Raw genomic sequence first — 26,478 nt, 5'->3', positions numbered from 1 at the left:
GATGGAGGAATGGGCTGCATACTGGTGTTGGGCTTTGAGCTACCTGTTGCTCAGTCCACTGAAATCTGCCTCTGGAGAGTGTAAGTGTGTCATTGACTTGGAAGCTGAACCATAGCAAAGTTGCTATATGGAGTTTGAGTTTCTCAAAAACCATTTTCTCCTCTTTCATTGATAAAAATGATACCAGAAAAGTAAAGGTTGAGAAAGCAAGTCTGCTCAGAGCTAAACAGAAGCGTAACGGGAAGGAAAGGAGGTATGTTACTTCCTACTTTAGAATAGAAAAGAATTCTTTATTGGCCAAGTGTGATTGGACACACAAGGAATTTGTCTTTGGTATATATGCTCTCAGTGTACAAAGAGAAAAATAAAATACATTCATCAAGAATCATAAGATACAACACTTTAGTCCTTGTTGCAAATTTATCTAAATCTCAGTTTCTAGGAGGCTCTCCCAAAGGATTGAGAAAAGATTAAATACCTTGCATGATAGGCAATCACTTGAGGTTCATGATGTCAAAAGTGCAAATTTTTGGACAGGAGTAATTTATTATTTCTTTTATTGCCATGGTTTAATGATTGTGCTGTTATCTGATACCTAATGGTTTAATTTGAATCACATACACATTTTAAAAAAGTGTTTTGGCTCATAATTCATGTTTATTTTCAAAATGGTCCAATCTTAAAAATTCTGCAAAGGGTATGTAAATGTAGGAGTACAAATGTATAAATTTAAATAACTATACATTATTAGAAAATACTTTTTACTAAATTATTACTTGCAGTTAAGCAATTTGGAATATTCTTTAAGACATAAAGTTTTTAAGTAGCAGGTTTGCTGAAATGTTTTACTTGATGTGAACCAATTGAGATTTATATAAATTGGCCTCATTAGCACAGTGAACCACTATCTAAATATATGTATAAGTATATATGCACAATCTTTCTCATAAAACCTGAAGCAGGAAGGGCAGTTTCTTTGGGAAATTAAGTAAGTTTATATGATAAGAGATACAGAGTCGGAATTGCAAAAACCTGAATGATCATTAAGTGGCAGGTAAGTATTGGGTATTTGTCTTTTTATCCTTAGTGATCGTCGTATCGTAACCCATATCTGGTAGCTCTAAGATAAACGTAAACCAAAACCAGAGTGATTTACAGTACTATGTTAATAATGCCATCAGCAGATAAAATGTATCTGGTGAATTCACTCATTTTCTTCCATCAATTTTCATCTAATAGAAGGTATTTGAAGCTATAATCTTGGAAGTATACATTCTAATTTAAAACTAATGGTAAAACATTGGCTAAATCAAAAAGGTTTCAACTGTAAAAATGGAAAAATAGCAGTTACCCATGTGTAAAATGTGTTCTACCAAAGTAACCTGGAGAAAAATCAGTGAACATTTTAAAGATGGCAAGTTATTCAGAGATACTACTTAAGGTATTATCTGTGTCTTCTGAGACAGGAAATACTGTTTCTTTTACAACTCTTAAAAATTCAATCTGAGCATCCAATCCTTTCCGGTTATTCATTAGTTTCTGAATTTTTTCCTCAGTTCCTGTATAAATTAAAATCAGTGTTTAAGATTAGCAATATATGCAGAGATATGTCTAACATATTATTTATGCCAGACACGCTACTATTAAAATATACAGATTTAGAAGAGCAATGCCAGGAGGGTAACAAGGTTGGGGAAACATAAGGGCCATAGACCTTCAGGAAGAATGTCAAATACGGGAACTTAGGTGGCGAGGTGGCACAGTGGTTAAATGCAGCACTGAGGGCTACTTCAGCTGACTGCAGTTCTGTAGTTCGGCTGTTCAAATCTCACCGGCTCAGGGTTGACTCAGCCTTCCATCCTTCCAAGGTGGGTAAAATGAGAACCCGGATTGTTGTTGGGGGCAATATGCTGACTCTGTAAACTGCTTAGAGAGGGCTGAAAGCCCTATGAAGTGGTATATAAGTCTAAATGCTATTGCTATTGCTATCTTAGGGTGAGCAGTGATGGGGACCATCCATTAATTTTGCCAACTCTTCTCTTCTATAATTTCCCCTCCCCTTTCTTTTCCTCTTTCTTTTCTTTCCCTGTTTCATCTGCCCCCAAAATAGAAACAACAAAACCCACAAACTTGTTGGTGAAAAATTGTCAAAGTATAACTGGTATGTAAAAGAGATATTCTATGTATCTCTCCAAGAATAACAACCGGAGGCACTCTTAAGCAGAGAAGCAGCGTACCAAGAGCTTTCTCCCTACTCCAGAATGGCAGAGCCAGGCACAGCAATCCGAAAGTATTGTTCCACAAAGTCACATACAAGTCAGTTTAAGAGTGCAACTGAAGTAAACGAGGCAGAATTGGCACAAAGCACCAGTATTGATTTGCAATAAAATAGTCCCCATCCTTTGTCTGCCTACAAAGCAATATCATTACATTTCATTTTACTGGATCATTTACATGGATAAAGTATCCATTAGCTCCAAACATCTATACAAGTTGTGTCAGAGTGCCAATTTACATTATTTGTATTATAATTATACAAATGACATTAAATAATAATATAATGTATCATCTATATAATATCATAAAAATGGTCCAAATTGCCACTGAAGCCATACAGTGAAAGTAATGCTTTGTTGTTTTATGGAGAGAGTTGGGTAGAAAAATTGGTTTTTACTGTAGCATCTGAAGTCTGCTAAATGGAGGTTTCACTGTGTTGCCTGAAAATATTATTTGCTGAGTTTTTTTCCAGATCAAATGACTGACATGACCAAAGGAACACAGTACTTAAAAATAGGGCATTCTTATCTACTTATTTGTATTCTTAACTAGTTTAAAAGGAATAGCCTTGATTCAACAAACTATAAGAGTTATTACATTTTGTTTCATACATACCTGAATGAGCTGCTCTAAGAATATTTTCAAAGAGACCACAATCAAAAAGTGATATGACTGTTTTTTCATACTCTAAGGATAGAAAGAACAATGTTGATATTTCTTCAAAAATACAAATTTCTTTAAAAATATGCATGACGATAACAATCAGAAGTATTTTTTAAAATCACCTTTTTATCAATACCATATCCGAAGTTGCATCTAAATTCCAAACATTAACTAGCAGAGAGAGAGAGAGAGAGAGAGAGAGAGAGAGAGAGAGAGAGAGAGAGAGATGATAGATAGATAGATAGATAGATGATAGATAGATAGATAGATAGATAGATAGATAGATAGATAGATAGATAGATAGATAGATAGATAGATAGATAGATATTATATATATACAACCCCTGGTAAGCCCCAATTATGGGAGGAAGCTAACTGCTTTCATCATCTGTCAATCAGCTCGTCACAAGAGTCCATCACGACAGAAACCCAATATTTTTACTGTTGCCTTTGTTATATTTGTGTTTTATTTGTGCTGATAAATAAATAAGGGGAGACTAGTATAGATCTATTTCAAGCTATTTAGCTCTCATCAGCTAGCCATACCCTTATACAGCACAGGTTCGAATCCCAGTAAGGGTATGGCTAACTGATGAGAGCTAAATAGCTTGAAATAGATCTATACTAGTCTCTATTTATTTATTTATCAGCACAAATAAAACACACACACATACATACATACATACATACATCATACATACATACATACATACATACATACATACATACATACATATATATATATATATATATATATATATATATAGAGAGAGAGAGAGAGAGAGAGAGAGAGAATTTAGATTGTGAACAATTGAGGAAAGTAGAATGACAATTCATTAAATTCATTAAAAATTGTTTTTACTTTAAGGCAACTCAAACAATTGGGGAATTTTCTGACATTTTGCAAGGCAGCTCTCAGAGAGAACAAAGCAGGCTCTTCTTCCAACAGCCGAGGTCTCCTCGGGTCCTCTTCCTTCCTCAGCTGTTGGAAGAAGCATTGGGCCCCGCTTCATTCTCTTTGAGAGTCGCCTTGCTTGCCTCAGTCTGATGTGAGGTGAGCACGGGCCAGGGAGAAATCGGGGAGGGGAAGGAGGCTGTCCCTAGCAGAAGCTTGGCTTTCTCCTCCACCTCCCCCTGATTTCTCCCCGGCTGCACTCACCTCGAGCCACAGCAAGCATGTTGTGTGTGTGTGTGTGTCTGTGTAGGGAAGCTGGATGGGATAGATCAGCTGGGAGGCTGGCAAAGAAGCCTCAGTTTCCCCACTGCTGCAGCTTTCAAAGGAAGGAGGCAGGGATGCTGGCCGGTGCTTCCCTTACTGCTCACCACCACTCGCCCCCGTGAGATGGAGCATTACCTCCCCCTCCCTGCCGTCTGCAGCCCGGGCCCCACCTGTGCTGCTTAGCCTGGTGGCTGGCGGCTGGCTGGGAAAGCAGTGAAGGTGTGATGCAAATTAACATTGCATTTGCATTTTTAATCCATCTCACTCACTCATACGCATGATTAGCAGATAAACGCCGTAAGAATTATTTAGACCAAACTGGGAAGCATTCATAGGAGAAAGATGACAGAGGATTGGAAACTGCAAAGGAACCAGAAACTTTTACCTCTGAGAAGTGAAGACTGGGAGGTGATCCAACAGTAGTCTTGGGATCAAACCTGTCGGATATGAGATCTCAGACAATTGAGAATTCCACATTCTTTACAATACCTGCTTCTGAAGTATTGTCGTCCATCAGCTTTTCCTGTGCCAGGCGAACAATATTCAACATTTCCTCAAATATTTCATTCAGAAGCCCAGCCTGCTTACACTTCTTTAAAAATTCTATCCTTTCTGTGGAAAGAGAAATACAATGATGTGCACTTTATATTTTTAATTTCAGGTTCATCTGGCACAGTGAAGCACTGTCCAGTAACAATTATTTCCAAGGCAGAAAGCATGAGGAAAAGGGTGGTGGTGTGGTGTTGAAGAAGCATCAGGAATATTCCTCTCAAAGAGATCAACAGGATGGTTTCTAAATGAAACAGCCAAAAGGCAACGCCTGAACTTCTGATTTTATTTCATTATTTTGTTTTCTTTTTCTCATTCAATGAATGAATGAATGAATGTATAAACAAAATAAAACATAGGACTCTAGGTAACTAGCAGAAATTAAAAAAGACAAAAGATTATTAAATAGGTAACAAATATAGATGCTGAGATTAAAAACAAATCAAGCAAAACCATCAACTTAAACAAGATACAAGCTCAACTGTATAACCCAGTCTCCAAGCTAGCCAACCAACCCAGGTTTTTAAGATCTTGTAGAAAGCAAGAAAGGTTGGGGCAGGACAAATCTCTGGGGAATGACACCATAACACCCTCCAAGGAACCCCAGATCACCCTCCCTTGTAGACAGACCTGAAGCATGCCTTTTAAGGTTTTAGAGGTTTAGGCTTTTATTACAAGGAGGCAATTAGGAATAGAAATAATTAAGTTGAAACTATTGACTGAATCCAGCAAAATCTTCCCAGATGGAAATTCTCCTCCCATTAGCAGGAGGCTTTTGAGCCATTAACCCACATGCCAAAAAAGCTGGACCAACCCAGTGTGTTTAGACATGCTTCTTCAAGGGAAACACCACCATCCCCATCCAAACATCTCAGCTTCATCTTGTTTGAGCCAAATAGCTCAACTCTTTCATATTACAGATTCCTATGCAGGAATGAAGAACATCATCTCCATAATTATCCATTAATGGACAATTGAAGAATCGCCTCTAAGTAAGGAGATGCTATCTATAACTATACTTGTGATTGGAAAGGTGAGAAAGTTGCATAAACTGCCTTAGGACAGAAATAAATAACAACCATCACCCCTATATTAGGAATTCTAACAAATGACAAATATAGCCCATGTTTTTACCTTTGGTTTGGTCATGTTTTTCACTGATGACTTCCATGTTCTCTTCCCCAATTGTCTCACCATTCTGCCAATATTTGATTTAAAATAGCACCGTTATAAATGGCCCAGATTACTGATATAACTCCTATCGCTATATATTCATTTTTAACAAAGTCAAGTCTCAAACTAAATTCTTCCCAAGTATCTATACTATAAAATTATACCTACTCATATCTCATTTATTAGTAAAATCATTACAGATTTCTTACAGTAAATATTGTTTATAATGACTTTTACAAGTTTTTAAAAATGTTTTGGTCCTAAATTGTTTTAATAATAAAACTTTTATACTAAAAATCCCCCAGAAGTGCTCACATAGTAAAACAAAAAGTTTTAAAACCTACAACACAGGATGGCAGTATCAGCATACATACTACCAAAATTAAAACAAAAAGCTACTGTAAGAATTACTTCCAAGTAAAAAAAGTAGAGAAATAAATTGTTAAATTTTCAGAATGTGACAGCTCAGATTATCAGCTTCTCTTAGACTAAGAATAGGGCAGTGATGGCGAACCTTTTAGAGACCGAGTGCCTAAACTGCAACCCAAAACACATTTATTGCAAAGTGCCAACATGGCAATTTAACCTGAATATTGAGGTTTTACTATCTAAAATAATGAAAAACAAGGCAGAGTTCAGCTAATTGTTCTAAGAAAAATGGGATAAATACATTTTATGCCCCTTCATTTTTTTCTGCTTTTGAAATATTACGTTTAGCAACATTAAAAAAGAAAAAAACTTTTGTAATATCATTTCTTTCCCCCTTTCTCTCCCTCCCTTTCTCTCTTTCCCTCCCTCCCTTTCTTTCTGTCTTTCTCTTCCCCATTTCCCTCCCTCTCTTTCCGTCCCTCCCTTTCTCTTCCCCCTTTCTCTCCCTCTCTCTGCCTGTTTCTCTTTCCCTCTTTCCCCTCTCTTTCTCTTTCCCCCCTTCCTCTGCCTGTGTTTCTCATTCCCTCCTTCTCTCCCTTTCTCTCACCCCTCCCTCTGTCTCTTTCCCTCTTTCCTGTCTTTCCCTCTTTCCCCCTCTCCCTCTTTCTCTGTCTCTCTCTTTTCCCTTTCCCTCTCCCTCCCTCTCTCTGTCTGCCTTTCTTTCTTTCTTTCCCTTCCTCTCTCTCTCTTCCCCACTCTTTCCCGTCCTCTTTCTCTTCTCCCCCATTCTCTGCCTATCTCTCTTTCCCTCACTTTCCCTCTCTCTCCCTCCCCCCCTGGGGGGGGAAGGATCCCCTGAACTGGTGCTGGGTGGTGGGAATCTGACGTACATCCATAGGCCAATGAGCCCAGGAGCAGCATGCCGAAATAGCATTTAATGGGGGTGGGTCTAGTACAGGGGTGGGTTTCAGGCAGTTCGCAGCGGTCCCCGCGAACCGGTTGGTCGGCGAACCCGGAAGTAAGTAACTTCCGGGAACGCCGAAGGATCCACCCGCCCGCCCGCGTTTCTTACCCGGTTTTGTCAGGTTCTGCGCTTCCACGCATGCGCAGAACACATGCAGCGCCTGCGCGATCCTCCAGGAGCAGCTGGAGCATCACACAGGTGTTAGTACGCATGCGTGCACTGCACGCATGCACGAGGACGCCGCCGGCCCCGTTCCAACTGAACCGGTTGGAACGGGGCAATAAAACCCACCCCTGGTCTAGTACTATGCTTAACAGCTCTATTTTCAACAAGCATATCAATCTCTAGCGATGTAGCAGTAGCGGCAGTTATCAGTCAGAAAATGACACATGTCAAAATAAAAACAAAATGTATTTGAGATGCTCTAAGAACCTGAAATTCTGCCCCTACCAGGTGGGGCCATGTGTGCCTGAGTCACAACGGAAGGTGGTGACGAAGTGTGGCCTCTTAAAAGTTTTAGAAATGTCTCACTGAGACACTGAAAAGGCAACTTCATTACCATTGTGGTAGTAGTAGAGGAAGATTCTGTTAGGACCAGGGGCATTGCCGTCTCATTGTTTTCATCTAGAAAATAAAGTAACGAGATATCTCTTATAATACTTCAAGACAAAAACCAGAAAGAAATCCTAGCAGATTCATGAGATCTAAGGAATTTAACTCCTAAATTAAGTTCTAACTGATGTAAACACATTGAATTATGTTTGTTAAGGTTGTCATCCTGTGGCTCCCTTTGACAAACATCTTCCCAAAAGTGACTGCTTGAGGCATGGAAAAAGAGACTGAATCAAGAAGCAAGGAGAGTACCCGCAACTTATAATATGTAAGAAACCAGGCAAAAGGTGGCTTTCCATGTGTGTAAACAGAATGAAAATCTAAAATATTGGGACACAAATATATCTAAGCGGGCATGTAAATGGTAGATATTACCAAAAGTTAGAAGCAGCAACTACTTTCAATAATGGTTTCAGTCAGGACTTAGATGTCCAGGCCCTGCTCTACAGAATTAGGGATAGTCTCCAGAGCTTCGTACATATGTGAACAATAAATAATATATGGAGTCATTTAAAGCAGATTGGGGAATAAGACTGTTATTAATTATTAATATTATTAGTATTAATTATGACAGACTGTTAAGATGGTTGTATGAGAGTAACACGCTCCATATATTTTCCTGCCATTTTATTTTTTGTTTTTATGTTAATTCAACTTTATGTTAATTCAACTTCATTGTTTTAATGGTTTTAGATCAGTTTCTCAACCTTGGCAACTTGAAGATGTCTGGACTTCAACTCCCAGAATTCCCCAGCCAGCATTCGCTGGCTGGGGAATTCTGGGAGTTGAAGTCCAGACATCTTCAAGTTGCCAAGGTTGAGAAACACTGTTTTAGATACTTGATTATAACTATGTACATTGCCCAGACTCACTGTGTAAGATTGGCAGCCGTACAAATGTGATTGAACAAATAAAGAAATTAAGCTCATATTCAAATCACCACCACCTCAGTGCCCTGGTCGTTTTCATGGAAGAGTGGCAAGGAGTGTTGCAACAATGGGTATATTTTTCTAAAATGTACTTCAGAAGCCTTGCTAAGGCAGAAGCAGATTTGAACACATTCCCTAAGTACATACCATAAACACTGGATCCCTTGGGTGGAATGTGATTTCGGCAGAACAGGCTAATAGAGGAACATAAAAAGAAATAAACTTATAGAAGCAAATATTTTCATTTTTATAAAGATTTAGCAAAGATCAATGAGTAATCAGGATTTTTTTCATAGATAGATAGATAGATAGATAGATAGATAGATAGATAGATAGATAGATAGATAAATAGATGATAGATAAATAAGCAGATGACAATCAGTGTTCACACCAGAAGAATAATACAGTCCTATCCAGGATACCTACAATATATCCTTTATATAATGCTACTAAGCTCAAGGAGGAACTTTCAAGACCTCGTTCTCCACCCATTCATTCAAAGACATGGAGGAGGGAGGTTCTCTAGGCAGCTCAGGCATGGTAACAAATTCCATGCCACTGGTAATCTGGAAAGGAGTTAATTCAGTGCTGCTGTGGACCGCATCGTTGTACGCCACTTCGGCGAAGGGTAGCAAGTCCGACCAGTTGTCTTGCTGATAATCCACATAACACCGGATCTATTGTTCCACCACCGCATTGGCCCTCTCTGCTGTGCAGTTCATGCTGGGATGAACCTCTGAACTCAGTTCTTGTGTGCACCCAATGGATCTCAGGACCTCTCTCCAGAACTTGGCTGTGAACTGGACTCCGTGGTCTGAAATGATCCTCTTGGGCAATCTGTGCAGGCAATAAATGTGTTTCACAAACATTTTTGCTAATTTCTTTGCAGACGGCAACCCTGAGCAAGTGATGAAGTGTGCCTGCTTGGAAACCAAATCAATAACTGTCCAGATTACTCTATTCCCACTGCTGTCTGGGAGTTTGACGATGAAGTCCATTGCGAACTCTTCCCATGGTCGGTTAGGGCTGGCCACTTGTTGTAGCAGTCCAGGGAACTTCTCCGGCAGTGGTTTCATCGTTGTGCAAGTAGCACAGCTTTTTATGTAATCTTCCACCTCTGCTTTCATCTTTGGCCACCAAAATTGATGCCTGGTGAGGTGGAGTGTTTTTAGGAATCCGAAGTGGCCTCCTAGTTCCGCCTCATGGCTTCGCTGTAGAACTTCCAGCCTCAACCCCACGGGGACATACAGTTTGGACCCCTTCCAAGCTAATCCATTTTCCATCGTTAGGAATTCCTGGTTATTGTTGAGCCACTGGTCTGTTGGGAGCGCCAATTTCATAGCTGTCATCAGCTTATCCTGGCTTCGGTTACTGTCGTACTGCGGTTTTCTCGACAAAGCATCCCCCAACAAGTTTTTTGGTACTTGTTAGACCCCTGGGGTTTTTGTCTCTGCTGCAGGTGCTGCAGGTTTTGGGCTCTTGGATTCAACCATCCCTGGCTGGCCCTTTTCCTCCACCGGTGGTAGCAGCTCAAACGCAATCATCAATTTCCTACCACCATCTTCCCACTTTATCGTAGGCTTCCACTTGTCAAGCCATGCAAGCCCAAGATTATTTTTCCCAGCATCTCTGGAGCCACAATGAATCTGAGAAGCGCATAGTGTCGGCCCACTTGTAACTTCACCAGTTCAGTTACTAGAGTGGCTTGGGCCCTTCCAATTAGCCTTTCATCTACCTGCTCAACCCGAATGGGACAGGCTAGAGGTCTTGTGCTTATGCCTAGTTGCTTGACAATCGACATGCTGATTAAGCATCGAGCACAACCGGTGTCCACAACTGCTTCAACTTCCCCTTCCACCCCCATCTCAGGTACTTGGAGGTTGACTTGGAAGGCGAAAGGGCGGATGGGTGCATTCACCATTGGGTCATCTTCAGCATTTTCCTCCTACGAGGCCTCTCCATTGGTAGGACTCTTCGTCACCTTAGGTTGGGGATCCTCTTCCAGAGGTTGTTTGCTCTTTCCCTCCTTCGAGGCCTCCCCCTTGGTAGGACTCTGTCACATTAAGTTGGAGATCCTCTTCCAGAGGTTGTTGGCTCAGATGACTCTTTTCTGGTGGCATCTGGGGCCTTCTGTTTACCGCCGTGGCAGTTGGTGCGCAAGGTTGTGGCATTGGGGCTGGAGCCAAGCACTCTTCACGCTCTGTGGCCAAATTGACAGCAATGGTGGCATTTTATTGGCCCCCCACAAGGGGAGGAACCTAGTTACATCTCTAAACTTAGGAACTGCCTCAGCACATTGTTCTGCTATCAATCCTGTAGCTTCCCCCTTGGTAATCCCTTCTTCCATTGTTGAGAACCTTTCTCTGTAGGAAGGTGGGGTAAGAACCAATTGGGGCATTGCAGGGGAGACTGGAACTGGTGAGGAGGTCAATCCCTTGGTTGGCCACTGCCCAGTTATCTGCCATGGTGCCATCTGCTGAGGGAGGGCAGGTGCCCACTGGCATCCCTTCCATCCATGACCTGGGGTTAAGACCCATCCCGGGGTTGCCTGATTCACAGGTTGTAGTTGACCCAATGATGGCTGGCTAGGCGGGTTTATGTGCCAAGGCCCCATCTTCTGGCTTGGAGGATTTTCCCATGTTGATGGCCAAGGAGGTGCCCACTGGCATCTTTTCCATCCATATTCTGGGAAGAAAGCCCAATTTGGTGGTGCTTCATTCACAAGCTGCAGCCCAATTTCCGGTGGCTGGCAAGTGAAAGATGCTGGCCAAATCCCTTCTTGCTGGCTGGGTTGCATTTCCCATTTTGATAGGGAATCTGTCTTCAACTCAGTTGCAGGATATTGGTTCATTTCATTTATCGCTGTTTGGAAGGAGTTAAAATCTCCACTAGTTTTTTTTTTTCAAGCCTTGGCTGGGGGGAAAGAGGGGGAGCATGCACGGGAAGCCCATCAGAGATGACTGCATGAGGGTGGCTGGGATCTCCATTCATCAGACCTTCTGGCCATCCTCTAGTTGTGTGGAGAATAAGCCTCTCCAGCCCCCTCCATTCCATCTCCCTCAGGCTGTGCCTCTTCCCAGATGCAATAAATCTTGAAACAGAAATTCCTTCACCTTTGAAGATTTGCAGAGAAGCATCTCATCTCAGCTTCTTATCTCAAAAGGCTTTCTCATAATTGTCCGCAGATATTTTATGCTGACCCGGTCAGTGTTGGGAACCAGCACCCCTTCACCAGCCCCCGTTGCCGGGGTGCTGGTGATTTATTTTAAAAGGAGATTTGATATAATGTCAGTGTTCCAAGTATCATGCAGAATTAAATCAGAGTCCAAGGCAAAACTATCCACAGATGTACCAAGATGTCTGACTTATTAAATTGGAACTTTAAGGATAGTTTTGCCTTGGACTCTGATTTAATTCTATATGATACTTGGAACGCTGACAGAATACTTATCTGAAGTTACCATAAATCAATGTATTTTTAATGCTCATCTCCATTCCCCATTGTTATAATGAAGGTCTGACCAGAATACATTTATTCTAGCTTTATTAATATATGTGTATCATGCCAGGAAACCTCTCTTTAGCCAGATTTGATGCCTTCTCACCAATGATTATTGAGGCAAGATATAATAAATCTCCAGTTCAAAAGAATCTGAGCCATGCACATTTCACAATACTCCCCATTTCACTGGGCAGATTTAATAATTCTTTTGAGATCCTTGTAGGTCAGATGAGAGAATGTACTTTTCTACTGGTAGATTTATTCCCTGGAAATCTGCAGATGGATGGTTAAATTCTGTTCTATGGATATTGCTGAATGTGGGCTTTGAAAATAGCTACGCATTGCTGATTTATAGACTGGATCATTTAATGTAGTACATTGTTTGAGCAGTTTTGTATTTCTTTATCCTTCACCACTCGTATCTTTTCATTATGTTTTCATAGTAATCTGTTCAATCTTTTGAATTGGTCTTTGGGTAAAAATAAAATTTAGTTACCTCTCAATTATTTTAATTAGATAAATGCAATTCTACTTATCAAGTATTTCCTTTTTTCTATGACTCACTATGGGCCTTCCTCAAGTCTTTGGGAATAGACCTCTGTTGTGGATGCCCACCTGCATTAACTGTACTGGAATTCAATAAGCAATCCCAGCTTCTCATACCAGGCTAGCTTAGAAGTTCTCACACTCTGAATTCATTTTTCTGTAGTGAGTAAAGTGAGTAATTGCTACAAAAAGTCAGCTTCATCCTAACCTAAAGAATATATATTCAGAACTAAGATAGATTTCAAAATGTTTCAGAAGGCATCTTGATAATTCAATAGTCTCTATCTTTTCCTGCCACAATCCTAGCAATCCCAAGCTTAAGGGAAAACATGAATGATATAGCAATACTTTCCCACTCAACTGATTATTGAGTATTTATTCTTCTATAGCACACAGACCTGTTCTGACCCTCTCCTCGGCAGTAACGAATGCCGAGACAAGCTTAACTGGAATGTACTTTAATTAGCAAAACACCAAAACCTTGGTGGCTGAAAGCCAAACATAACAAACAGATAAGGACCTTGGCAGCAACTCAGACAAACTCAGGCAGCAATAAACACAGATAAGGCTTGGCAGCAATCCAGCCTGCCAAGCTCATAGTCCTTTCCTCCGACATTCAATCCTGCGTTGACTTCTACAAAGAGGGCCGTGTGCACAAGTAGCTTTTATAGTCTGGAGAGGAGCCTAATGACCACCAGCTGAGCGCAATTACCTCCTGTAATTGCGTAATTGTTCCTGACGCCGAGTAGGTTCTCGATGGCGTGCATCCAGGAACAACTCACTGCTGGTTTCTGGATCACTCTCCCTTGTCTCCTCCCCACTGGTCCAAGGCTCAGGCGCCACCTAGTGGCCAACCAGTCTCTCTGTGCCCTGCTCGGAGTCGGAAGCCTGTCCAGGGTCCTCCACATCCTCCAGGCCGACTCATAGGGCCCCTCGCTGTCGGAGTCTGGTGGCAGCTCCAAGGCTCCTGCTAGGCCACAACACAGACCTATAGTCCTTTCTGTATTTCTAAGCATTGTAGATAATAAAACGTCTTGATTTTTGCCATCTTGTTTCTTAATTCAATAGCTGGAACAAATCACTTTTATAAAAAATGGAAGATTATAGTGGGTCAGCTTCTGAGTTTACAGAGAACAATTTTTTTTACTGGTTTTCAACGCTAAGATATTCTGAGACATTTGGGTTCATGGGTAATATACACCCATTAGATAAATCCTTTTTTCTTTCTTTTTTTTGCCATTCAGATAATTTTAAAATATAAATAAGTTATGTTGAAAAGTATCTTAAAATAGGTTTTAGAAAACATCTGATTATATACCGGTAGAGGCCTTGCGTTTCATCTGTTTCTGTTAAAGCATCATCACACACGGCACAAACATAATGGTAGGTTCTGCGGCAGCTTTTGATCTCGCAGCCAATGGTTGCTCCCCTCTGGTGACACCAACTGCACATCTGTATGGAAACAAATCGAAACCACTTTTTAAACTACAGTTTATAAAGCTAGGAAGTGTCATTAGACCCATTTACTTCTCCATCACCCATCACATGCTGGCTTCTGTGCTGTGATTCTGTTTAAACTAAACCACTTCGAGTAAAGTGTAATCTCTGCTTTGTAACAAGAATATGAAACCACATGGGAATTGTATTTACTAATATCCTGACCTGAAATGGATTAAATAAGAGAAAGTATTTGCCTCAATGCTTTCAGACAGCAAATAGTTGTTATTGGAACGGGGCTGTTAAACTTATTTTGTTTAATTGCTACTCATGATGACAGACTGTGTAACTGGGGCTCCCTAAAGATTTGTGCTTTCTAGTTCAATTAAATAACACTGCTCCTCTGCAGGGAGGTTAACTGAATTATTTTTATTCATTTTTCTCTGTCAATTCCCCCCCAAAACCCTTTTTACTCTCCCAGTATTTTAAAATGGGGGAGAAAACAGCAGTAGGATCAAAAGTCTTTCTATCAATGAGATGGGGGACTTAGTAGATTATTGGTTCATATTATAATATTTTATATCATTTCATATTTGGACATTCCAAATGCTTAATGTGAAAATAAATTATTTTAAGTAATTCTGATATAGAATTTTAAAACATGAAAAATGTCTTACCAGCTTCCTTCCTCTTTTTATTTCATCCACTACTGAAGCCACATCAAACCTTTTATTAAGATCCTCAGGGTTCTGTTCTTCCGATTCCACAAATCCTGAAGAGAATAACTAGAAATAAATAAAAAAGTAAGATTTAAAACAAGAGGTCATGATGAAATTAAATATTAAAAATAGCAGCAGGGTAAGCGAGATGCCTTGAAAATTCTGTTCTCTGGACCTTGATCCTCAGGGAGAAAAATGAGGAAAAAAGGCTCTCTGCCTCTCATTGTCTATAAATAGGTACACCGACAAATGCGCGCTTGACAAAAACGCGCCGACGAAACCGCAGCGAGAAAACCATGAATTCGAAATCGCACTGATGAATGAGCGCAGCAGCATGCTGACAACAGCACGCCGACAGAAGCGTGCTCTAAACCTAACCCTACACCTAACCCTAAACCTAACCCTGAACCTAACCCTAACCCTTACCCTAACCCTTATCCTTACCCTTACTCTAACCTTAACCGTAATCGCGCATCTGTGGGTGCTCTTTTGTTGGTGCGCCTTTGTGGGCGTGCTGTCGACGTCGCAGTTTTAGCGCTGCGATTTTGTCGGTGCACTGTTGTCAGGCTCGCATTTGTCGGGTCACGCTATAAATAAAAGGCTGTGTATGCACAAGGCCCCAGGCTATAAACTGGGAGATCCTGAGTTCTTAGTCCTATTTTAGACATGAAAGCCAGCTGGGTGACTTTGAGCCAGTCACTCTTTCTCAGCTCAACACACCTAACAGGGTTGTTGTTGTGGGGACAGTAGGAGGAGGGAGGAATATTAGATATGTTAGACACCTTATGTTATTTACAGAAATAATAAAGGCAGGATATTAATTAATTATTTAGAGTATAGTGCCATCAAAGTCTGCAAAATATGGATTACATGAACATAAAGAAAGGCATAAGCAAAAGGTCAGAGAAATAGAGGAATGGACTCACAATTTATTATAGCAATTGCCTGGAATGGTCATTTATGCTCCTAAACAACCTCTGCTGTATATTAACATACCACTATAAAAATGTTATTTTTATAGAATTATCAGAATTATAGTGCTTCTTCCAAAAAAAATTAGTCCTATTATGGCCTTCTTGTACTCCAGTCTACTTTAAGCCAGGAACATATTTAAATTTTAACTCTTGAAACTGTAGTGCATACCTATAAAAGTATAGTACATGTGCCATAAAAGAAATGTTTATCAATTATGAATTGCCTCACAAGTGCTTCAGATCTTTTTTCATTTTCCAATCAGTTATGGACACATTTTGAATGTCATTAGCAAACCTCACCAAACATTCCTGGTGAACTGCAAGATTCCGTTCTTCAGCAATGTACATAATCGCAGACGGTTCATCATCTGGACAAAACGCACACTTTCTTTTTATCATCTTTGCCATTTGCAACACCCTAGAAAAATATTTTAGAGATTAAAACACTATTAACCCATCATCCTAAATGGCTCTAAACAGTACATTTTTAAAAAATGCACTATTTCACAAGCTAGTATCCTCTAGCACTACTGATATTTTGCTTTTAATGTCTTGACATGGGGCTCAAAAACATTTAATTAGAAAAATGTTTAAATCTGTCTCTGAACTCCAATCAGCCCTCTAAAAAAGTTTAAGAAGATATTCTTTAAGAAGAATCCGAAATATGTGTGGTTTCATAAGATGAGAGACTATTACATTATAAGAAAAAAAATTCCTTGCATATTCAAGATGCGCTTTCTAGCATCTTCAGTTGTAAAATCCTAGATAGCATTTTTGGTCTAATACCTCATAAGGTTGTTCTCAGTTCTGTTTGTGAAACAGATACTGTACATGAGTTAAAATACAAATATAAAAACAATGAGAACAAAGCTAGAAATTAAAATGAGTAATCTGCTTCTCAGGATTAATTCAAATTTCACACACACACACACACACAATTTCATAATGGTAATAATACTAATATTGAAAATAAAGAAGATCAATTTCTGTGTTATTCATTACCGGCCAAATACACAGAGTTCTTTCAAGGGATTATTATTGTAAGATAATAACTTTTCATATCCTCAGTATAACCAGACAATCCTGTTTTAAATTTGGCAATATAAAACTGGTGGGAAACAATGTCCAATTCTAAACTGCTTCCAGCCAATTTAGATAAGCTTTTTAAGAAGCACCTGGCCACCTATTGCAATGCTGTTTTCAATTCTGTATATTTCTACTTTATACTCCTAAATGCATAGTTTTTGCAATAATCAGTCAGCTAGCTTGAGATCCCTCCAAATGCACTTGTAGGGATTGGAAAATCTATAGAATCAGGGGGAGTGGTAAACATGTAAATACATAAATATATACAATGGATTTATCCTTTGTTGGGCTTTACACATTGCTCGGCACATTTTCTACAGACAAACTATTGATTTCTTTTTATTATTCAATTCTGACTTTCCCAAGCCTACACTTCTTTTTTTTAATTTAGAAAGTGTCCTTGAGTTTGGACCACAGGGGGTATTCTGCAAGTTCTGATCAGTTCTGGAGAACCGGTAGCAGAAATTTTGAATAGTTTGGAGAACTGGTAAATATCTTCTCTGACTGATCTCGCCCCCATCTATTCTCTGCCTCCCGAGTCCCAGCTGATTGGGAGAAAATGAGGATTTTGCACTAACCTTCCCCTGGAGTGGAGCGGGAATTGAGATTTTGCAGTATCCTTCCCCTGCTATGCCCACCAAACCACGCCCACCAAGCCACACCACAGAACTGGTAGTAAAAAAATTTGAATCCCACCACTGGTTTGGACCCTCATAAACATCTGGTAGCTGGATAAAACACATCTTGAAAAATAAGGAATACCTTAGAAAATATATTAAATTTACTAAACTTACCATATTTTTTGGACTATAAGACACACGGAAGAGGCACCAAGATTTTGAAGAGGTAAGTTTTAAAAAAAGTTTTTGCCCGCCCCAGCCCTCAGGAGCACTCTGCAGGCCTCCCAAACGTTCTGCACAGCCCATTTTTTGTGGAAAAAAAATGTTGGTCCTTACCTGAAAGTTTCTTTTCTGCAGTGAAGGCGGGAGGGGCTACAGCTGTGTTTAGTCACAGCTGATTGGTCCAGAGACTGAGGGAATTTTCTTAAAGACACCATCCTTCCCTACTGGCTCCCAGTTTCCTCAAGGTTGAATGGAGCAGCTGTAAATCTTATGTAAGGCAAAACAACTGGAGACACACCACGACCGCCCCTCGCTGGGCCTAACTGAACTTACTAGGGTGGGATGTAGCCCCTCCTGTCTTCACTGCAGAAAAGAAACGTTCAGGTAAGGACCAACGTTCTTTTTCCTGCAGCTCGGCGAGAGGGGCTACAGCTGGGATATACCCAAGCTAAGTCCCAGGGTGGGATGAAGATCCTGGAAGAGGGGAGGCCGCCACCTTTTGAAGAACTTGACGCCTGAAAGACGCGTCCGCCGAGGCAAAACGGTCCAAATGATAGTGTCAGATAAAGGGTGTTGCGGAGGTCCAGGTGGCCGCCCTGGAAAGGTCCTCCATGGGTGCCCTAGTGGCCCACATGGCCATGGTAGCAGCACTTCAAGTGGAATGGGCCATGATCCCCTGGGGAGGAGTATTTCCTGAGGCTAAATACGCCTCACTAATGGCCTGTCTCAACCATCTACCAATGGTGGTAGACGAAACTCTAGCACCCATTGTGCTGGGCTGAAAGGATAGAAAGAGTGCTTCTGACCGGTGGAAGGAGGATGTGCATTTAAGGTAGATGCGCAAAGTGCGGCGTACATCCAGCCGGTGCTCCCTCTCATGTGAAAGTGAGGGGCAGAAGTTAGGGAGTATGATTTCCTGCAACCTATGAAAAAGGAAGTTGATGTTCGGGATGAAGGTTGGATCTAATCTAAGGATGACCCTGTCTTAGTGGAATTGGCAAAGGTCGTCCTTGGACGACAATGCTACCAATTCAGATATGCACCGAGCCAAGGTAACGGCAACGAGAAAGGCTACCTTCAAGTGAGGAATCTGAGGTAAACTGTCCTCAGCGGTTCGAAGGGAGCGCCCCTGAGGGCCCTGAGCATGGTAGAGAGGTCTCATGTCGGAAAATGATGGATAGGAGGGGGATGTAAGTTCGCCGCCCCTCTGAGGAACCGTTTAATTAAGGGAACATGGAACAAAAAAAAGCGACCATCCCCTGCCAGAACGGAGGAGAGGGCAGCTGCCTGCCTATGTAGGGTGTTATGGGAAAGGCCGTGGTCTAGGCCATGTTGAAGGAATTCAAGGACCTGAGCCACTGAGGCATGAGCCAGAGAGAGACTGACTCTCTCGCACCAGGAGGCGAACGCCGACCACATGGAATTATACCTGATCGTGGACCTGACCAAAGCGTCTGACGTTATCTGATCCCACTGATTCGCGAAGGATGCCAGGTAGCCACCTATCGGTTGACTCGGGTTGGAATCATTTCCCTCTGTGGAAAGGATGGCCGCCACACCCTCGAAAGGGATACTTGGACTGTCCCTGAAATCTACTCCTATCCTGGTAGAAGGATCGATGACTCTGCCTGTCATACCTACAGGGGGTATAGTGCTGCTGCCGGAAGTCGAGTTCAGGAGGTTGGCACGAAGAATGTCTCCTGCAAGAAGAGGGACAAGAGTCCTGCTTCTTGGAATTAGAAGGGAGAACCTTTTTCTTATCCTTGTTCTCCACAAGGATTGGGTCAAGAGATTCCCCAAAAAGATTGGGACCAGTGAAAGGAACTGCAGCCAACTCCCATTTGGACTTGTCCATTTGCCAATTGTGAAGCCACAAGAGATGTCTAGATGTGACTGAAGTGGACAGCGCCCTGGATGCAAACTTGATAGATCTGCAGAAAATTGTGTGGCTGCAATAATTTTAGCCAGGTCTTGATGGACGCGTTCATCCTGGATTGGAATGCGATCCTGTAGCTGGCGAAGCCACATGACTGTTGTTCAGTTAAAATAGGAAGCTGCAGCCACTGATTTGATCGCCCAGGCGGAAGCAGTAAAACTTTTGCGTAAGGTGAGCTCCGCTCATTTATCCTCAAGCTTCAATTTATCTGCCACATCACTGGAAACTACGATGGAGGCGTTGACCATGAGCGCAATGGGGGGATCTACAGTTGGCAATTGAAGGACCTTGGAAAAAGCCTGCTCCATATTGTAGAAGCGGCAGTCATTACTCCCAGGGTTGGGCAAAGAGGATGGTCGGGCCCACTGGTTCTGAACCACCTCAAGGAAGAGAGGAGGGGCTGGAACCTCCTCCTTATTTGTATTGGGATTGATAAACATAGTTAGATAGGGGTCCCTGTGTTGAGACACTGGCAGGGCCCCTGTGCCAATCTGAGTAGTTTTCTTGGCCTTATGTAAGAGAGGCTTGAAGGCCGGTGGTATAAAGAGGCCTGGAAAGACCTGGGAGTCTGGAGGAATAGTCTCGTCGTCGTCTGAGAAGCCTAATTCTGGATGAGTACGCTCCTCCAGTGTTGAGGCCTTGCTGACCACCGAAGGAGAATGGGCCGTCTGAGGGTCGCATGGGAGCTGGACCCTGGGAAGCTAGGTGAGAGGATGATAGATAATCCCCAGATCCCCTTTCTGAAGGGGAGATAGGGGGGGAAGGTGGGGTCACCTGCCTGCACAGTCTAACCAGGGAAATGGAGGAAGAGGAAGGACTGAAGCCCCTACATGGGGAGGGAGAGGGCGGTGGAATGGGCCTCATAGGTGACCTGGATCTGTCTGGAGATGCGGCCTAACAGGGTGAGATTGTTTCTCAGCTCTGGCTGCTCGCTTCTCCAAGGCCTTTTGTCTTCGAAGTTCATCCCTCACTGTAGTCTAGAAGGGCGCAGACAGCCTAGAAGCCGCTGCCCTGGTTCATAGCCTGCCCTGGCCTTCCTCTCTCCCATTGTCAATGCTCTCTTCAGGGGCCTGCAGTGACCCGGTACTTGTAGAGGCCATGCCTCACTCACATGTCTGGATTCTCATGGGGAGTTAAATCGGAGCCTCCCGGCCTCGATATCTGGGCGTGATGTGGGCTGAATAGAGTCCTGCCGGCCTCAATGTGTGGCCACAATGCAGGCTTTAGCTGTAGACATTTGCCACCACTAGGAGGTCACTCCAAAATGGCCACTGCGCCTCGTGGCGAACATAAATGGTGGCCACCCGGTGAAATGGCTCTGAGGCAATGGCCTCCCGGCGAGCTGAGACTATTCGCTCCGCTCCCCTCCTTGATTGCCTTGTCTATGTCACTGCGAAGGCTTCAGAGTCTCAGGAGATGCTGGCAAGTCTTTGAAGCCGCGGTTGCTTAAAAAAACGCGGCGAGGCTAGGGCGACATGACAAACTTTCTCAGCTGCGGCAAGGCTGTTAAGACCATGGTGGGGCTTTAAGTAGCGGCGAGGCAATCCCAGCGGCATGGTTTTGCAACTGCAGTTGCAGCCCCTGTGATCCTACCTGATGCCAAATAGTTCGCCCTGGAGCCTCTAGGATTCTCGGCTGCAATGGGAGCCCGTCACCCCTGCACATCCAGGAGTTGGGCAAAGCCCCCTCAGGCCCAGAGGCAAGGACCGGGAAGCCCTGCTTCCTTATGAGACTGACTATCAGACTCGATGCCCGGCAGTCCAATAATTTAAGAATTTAGAATACCCAATTAATCAAATTAAATATAATAACTATCAGTACCCCAAGGAACCAAAACTAGTGCTTGGACCAGAGACTGAGAGGAAACTGGGAGCCAGTAGGGAAGGATGGTGTCTTTAAGAAAATTCCCTCAGTCTCTGGACCAATCAGGCTGTGACTAAACCCAGCTGTAGCCCCACCCGCCGAGCTTCAGGAAAAGGGGGCATGCAGAGAGTTTGAGAGGCCTGTAAAGTGCTCCTGGGGGCCGGGGAAGGCAAAAATGCGATGCATGGGGGGTTTGGGAGGTGAAAACCATGCCCGTTTTTCACAAAACCGGAGCATGCAAGGGTGTGGGAGGCCTGTAGAGTGCTCCTGGGGGCTGGGGAGGGCAAAAAATGGCCTGTTTTTTGTGGAAACGGGCCCAGTTTTTGCAAAAAAAGGAGTGTGCAGAGAATTTGGAAGGCCTGCAGAGACTTAACCAGCAGGTGAAGCTGTCCTAACACCCCTGTTGTCATGTGATCATGATCTGGGTGCTTGGCAACTGTCTCATACTTACGATGGTTGCAGCATTCTATGGTTACATGATTGCTCTTTGCAACCTTCTCTTCTAATTTCCCACAAGCAAAGTCAAGCTGGCAGAGAAGGTCACAAGTCACTCCTGCCAATTTTACTCCAAGGAACCCACTATGTAGGACCTCATATTCTATAGAAGCACATGCCCACAGCAGCCCCCTACCCACCCTCCATAGTCTGCGTGCATACACAACTGCATTCATGCAGCCGTGCAATGCCCTTTCCTGCATTTGCCCTGTGTTGTCTCTTTCCACTACTCAGTCTTCTGGTGCTGCAGCACCCACACTCCACCCAGTTATATCCATAGCACTCATTTGCCTGCCTGCTTTTGGGACTTACAACTTTCTGCTGGCTTCCCTGTTGACTTTGCTTGGAAACAGGTGGTAAGCCACAAGTAATGTCATGTGAGGTCCTCACTTAACAATCCACAATCTTCATTTAACAATAGCAACTGAGACTGCTGGAACTGCTGTTGCTAAGTGATGTGATTGCTTGATGTTGCACTTTATGCAACATGCATCACATAGGGATAGAATTTATATTGTATCACTTAGGGACAGAAATTCTAATCTCCAGAATTGTAATTAAGCAAAGACTACCTATAGATAAGTGTTGTGACTCAGCAGCAGCTTGCTGTGAGTTGCGTCGGGATGCAGGAATAATGAGCAGCTGTTGCTCGTTAGGGTCGTCTTCTGCAGATAAAAGACAGATGGTGCCATGCCTTAGTGGCAGAAGTCAATGTTCGTGGTTCGTGGTTCATCGTGGTTTGTTCGTGAGTTCAGTTTCGTGATTTAAAGAGACACTTGGATAAGTGATTTGCTTTCTGTAAAACCTGATTCAAAGAGGCACTTGGATAAGTGATTTGCTCTCTGTAAAACCTGATTCAAAGAGGCACTTGGATAAGTGATTTGCTTTATGTAAAACCTGATTCAAAGAGGCACTTGGATAAGTGATTTGCTTTATGTAAAACCTGATTCAAAGAGGCACTTGGATAAGTGATTTGCTTTCTGTCAACCTGGTTTGCTGTAAGAGCTTTTTGTTTTGCTTTTGCTGTGTAAAGTTTCGGCAGAGACTTTATCTACATTTATTTTTGAGTTCTCAGCCAACTTGAGCCAAGACTGATAAAGACATTCTTTTACAAGCCTTGTCTGACTGTCGTGTGTGTAATAGCGAAGAGTGGGGGGGGGGGTGTCAGAACAGATAAGTAACTATTGTGTCCTTATGGGTAAACTGTTCCACAGCAAACAAGTACAATTGAAAAGATCTCCTTCTGGAAGCCCACCTCGTTCACATCTGGAAAGAAGGACTCTATAGCATATATTGGACAGGTACAATATACAAGGAAATATACAAGGAAAATATGGGCCTTGAAGCAATGAGGACTCAAACTATATGGGACTTTACAGGTGACCACCAGCACTAGAAGCTCTGGCAACCAATGCAGCTTCTGTAAGGCTGCTTTTTCTTGTCCCAGCTTTCACCTGTCAGCATCCAGCGGTTTATACCAACTGAGCTTCCAAAATATCTTCAAGGTAGCTTTGAAGCCAACTCAGTTAATCAGACAACAGATGATCTGAGTTATAATTGATAGTGCCTCTTGATCCTGGAAAAGAATCACACCTAAAGCTGATGACACAGCTTTAGTTGGATAATTGCTCTCCTGACCTGGCCTGTGCCTGTTGAACTAGCATATAAGTATGATCTTTATTGTCATTGTACTTAAATACAACAAAATTGGTTGTATGCACTAAAAGAAACAGTAGCATCCTACCCAAATCTAAAGATGGTGTTATCTTGAGATCTGATGATTTCTGCAGAAACAGCACCTCCAGTTTTTAAAGATTCAACCTAAGCTGGTTTCATACCAACCACTTTCTCATAGCCTTCAGGCACCAATTCAAGCCTTCCACTGCCTATTCTCTATGGCCTGAAGTAAAGATGTAGAAATAGGTGCCATCAGCTCCAAGAGAAATTTTCTCTTGCTGCTACTTTTTACTATACTGCTGAGGTGTTTTCTTTGGGTGGAAGTTTCTTTTTCCAAATCACTGCTGGCCAACAGGTTTTACTTCTTTCTTGCAGCACCCAGAGACCTACTTGCTTTCAGTTTCCTTTCTATAAAACAAACTCTCCAACTAAGGAGAGGGTGGGGCTGTCTTAAACTTCCTTCCCAGGTAGCACCAAAACTCTGGATCCCAGGAGGGATGAAATATCTGCTCACTCCAGGTGGTAAGCTTGCTCTTTCTCAAAGGTCTCATCCCTCGTGACCCGACTAAAGCACGAACGTCCTAAGCGTGCCGACAAAACCGCGGCGCTAAAATCGCGATGTCAAAAGCGCGCCGACAACAGCGCGCCGACAGAAGCGCGATTTAAGTTAAGGTAAGGTTTAGGTTTAGGGTTAGGTTTAGGGTTAGGATTAGGGTTAGGGTTAGGGTTAGGTTTAGGTTTAGGGTTAGGTTTAGGGTTAGGTTTAGGGTTAGGTTTAGGGTTAGGTTTAGGGTTAGGGTTAGGTTACAGCGCGCTTCTGTCGGTGCGCTGTTGTCGGCGCGCTTCAGGGCTCATTCGTCGCTCATTCATCACGCGGTTTTGTCGGCGCGGTTTTGTCACCGCGGTTTAGTCAGGCACGCTTTTGTTGTTCGCGCATTTGTGGTGGAACCCTCATCCCTCTCTTTCCCAGCAATACTATGCTAACAATACAATCAAGCAAATGTCTAGGGCTAACACAACTAGATGATGTAGACCATCCAAAGTCACTTGTTGAGATGGGCAACTAGCAAGAAGCCAGCACGAAGGCCAGCCAAGAGGTGCCTCCACTTTTCAGCAGCTTGTCTGCCTTTGTTGGCAATTCCTCTGATCACTAATTATCCTGCATGAAGAAGTCCAGAATGCCTGAATAGAAAAGTAGTGATGGAGGGACAGACAAGGGCCCTGTGAACTTCCATGTTGGTGAACTATGCTGCTCCTCCCGATGCTGATGCTGCTCTTCCTCATGCTGTGATGCAGGTTCTAGCTCAGGATTATTTCTGTGTAGTGTTTTATCATTATTTGTTTTTAAAAACATTTGAGAGGGGGTAGCTACAAACAATGTACACATTGCTGGTTTGGGGGAGCAGCAATAAAGCTTTGAAGAAGTGGCATCTTAAAAAAAGCAGAGGTGGCACAGGATGCTAATTAAGTGAGGAATGAAAAATTAAAGGATGCTATTTCTTGCTTTATGAGAAGCGGATGATACAACTACTCCCAATACCCACCTTGTGCCACAAATGTGTTCATTTGGGAGTACAGACAGTAGAGGGTGCAGATCAGTAAGGACATGCTAAATTTGCAGTGTTTCTCAACCTTGGCCACTTGAAGATGTCTGGACTTCAACTCCCAGAATTCCCCAGCCAGCATTCGCTGGCTGGGGAATTCTGGGAGTTGAAGTCCAGACATCTTCAAGTAGCCAAGGTTGAGAAACACTGTAAAGGGATCTTCAAGCTAATTTGAATGCTTTCAATCTCCAGGCTCTGATGAAATAACCCCCAGAATACCGAATAAACTGGCTGAAGAGCTCTCAGGACTTCTCTGGGGAACTGCAAGATTGGAGAGATGCAAAGGTGCCCCCCTTCCTTCCCACTCGTCAAGAAAGGACAAAAAGACCCCGGAATTATTACCTGGGGAGCCAATACCGAGAGAAATGTCAGAGGAGATGTATTAAAGCAGGACGTCTCTAACCAACTTGAAAACAATGCCGGGACTGGTAGTAGTCAGCACGATTCTCACGAAAGTTATTCACGTGAAGCAAACCTCATCTCGACAGTGTCAATTCTTCAAGTGACGAGGCTGCGAATACAAGTTGCGGCGAAGGCTGGGAAGGAGGAAAAGGTGTGCCCGAATACCTTCTTCTCGGGAGGTTTTGCCCGGGTGAAGAGCTAAGCAGTCGGAGCCGCTGCCAACCCACCGACGAAGGCGGCAGCGGGCTGCACAAAGCCAGGAGCGGAACGGTTGAACGGACCTTCCCCAAAACCCGCACAAAGCCAGGGACGGGAGACCGAAGCCTTTCCCCAGCGCCAGGGGTACAAGCCAATGCTCCGCGAAGGGACGGCCAGACTGCCACCCTCATTCCCCGATCCTTACCGTTAGCCGAGACCCGAAGCAAGAGGAGCGACGATCGCGCAGGTTCCCGGGAAGGAGCAGCTCTTGGGGAGGCTTTTCCGCTTGCCCGGCGACCCCAGCAGGAGGGTCCGCAACTTCTCTCCGGAGAAGAGCAGCTTCCGAGGGGAAACGCCCTGCTTTCTCTCGCTTCTACGTGACAAGCCTTGGAGCGCCTGGAAGAGAGACCGGACAGCCCACAGGACGGCTTGAGAGGCACTG

At 43.0% G+C, this 26,478-nt stretch overlaps 1 protein-coding gene across 3 annotated transcripts; it reads right to left on the bottom strand.

The window, feature by feature from the left end:
* Positions 1-269: 269 nt before the first annotated feature.
* PHF11 (PHD finger protein 11) lies at positions 270-26,478 on the bottom strand. 3 transcript variants are annotated; one of them, XM_087716711.1, is made up of 11 exons: positions 26,242-26,478; positions 25,779-25,947; positions 16,234-16,351; positions 14,918-15,025; positions 14,122-14,255; positions 8,903-8,949; positions 7,774-7,838; positions 5,843-5,906; positions 4,649-4,771; positions 2,893-2,964; positions 270-1,559 (listed from the first exon to the last, which is right to left on the bottom strand). In XM_087716711.1, exons 3-11 carry the CDS (start codon positions 16,339-16,341, stop codon positions 1,420-1,422), a joined length of 861 nt encoding a protein of 286 aa, XP_087572837.1. In that variant the 5' UTR covers positions 16,342-16,351; positions 25,779-25,947; positions 26,242-26,478; the 3' UTR covers positions 270-1,419. The 3 variants fall into 3 exon arrangements, with proteins under 3 accessions (XP_087572837.1, XP_087572838.1, XP_087572836.1); XM_087716712.1 differs by having other exon boundaries at positions 25,794-25,947; XM_087716710.1 differs by lacking the exon at positions 25,779-25,947.

The sequence above is a fragment of the Thamnophis sirtalis genome, unplaced genomic scaffold (genome assembly GCF_051295495.1).
Source record: "Thamnophis sirtalis isolate CommonGarterSnake01/CBP01778 unplaced genomic scaffold, rThaSir2_p1.2 scaffold_5, whole genome shotgun sequence".
NCBI classification, from domain to species: domain Eukaryota; kingdom Metazoa; phylum Chordata; class Lepidosauria; order Squamata; family Natricidae; genus Thamnophis; species Thamnophis sirtalis.
The sequence above is the reverse complement of the archived record's forward strand: the minus strand, read 5'-3'. Positions and strand labels throughout refer to the sequence as shown.

Coding starts and splice junctions, on each gene's coding strand:
- PHF11 (XM_087716711.1), bottom strand. CDS start 16,341: ATGGCAAAGATGATAAAAAGAAAGTGTGCGTTTTGTCCAGATGATGAA. Junction 15,026..16,233: donor CAGTTCACCAGGAATGTTTG/GTGAGGTTTGCT, acceptor ATTTATTTCTAG/TTATTCTCTTCAGGATTTGT. Junction 1,560..2,892: donor TCTTAGAGCAGCTCATTCAG/GTATGTATGAAA, acceptor TAATTTATACAG/GAACTGAGGAAAAAATTCAG.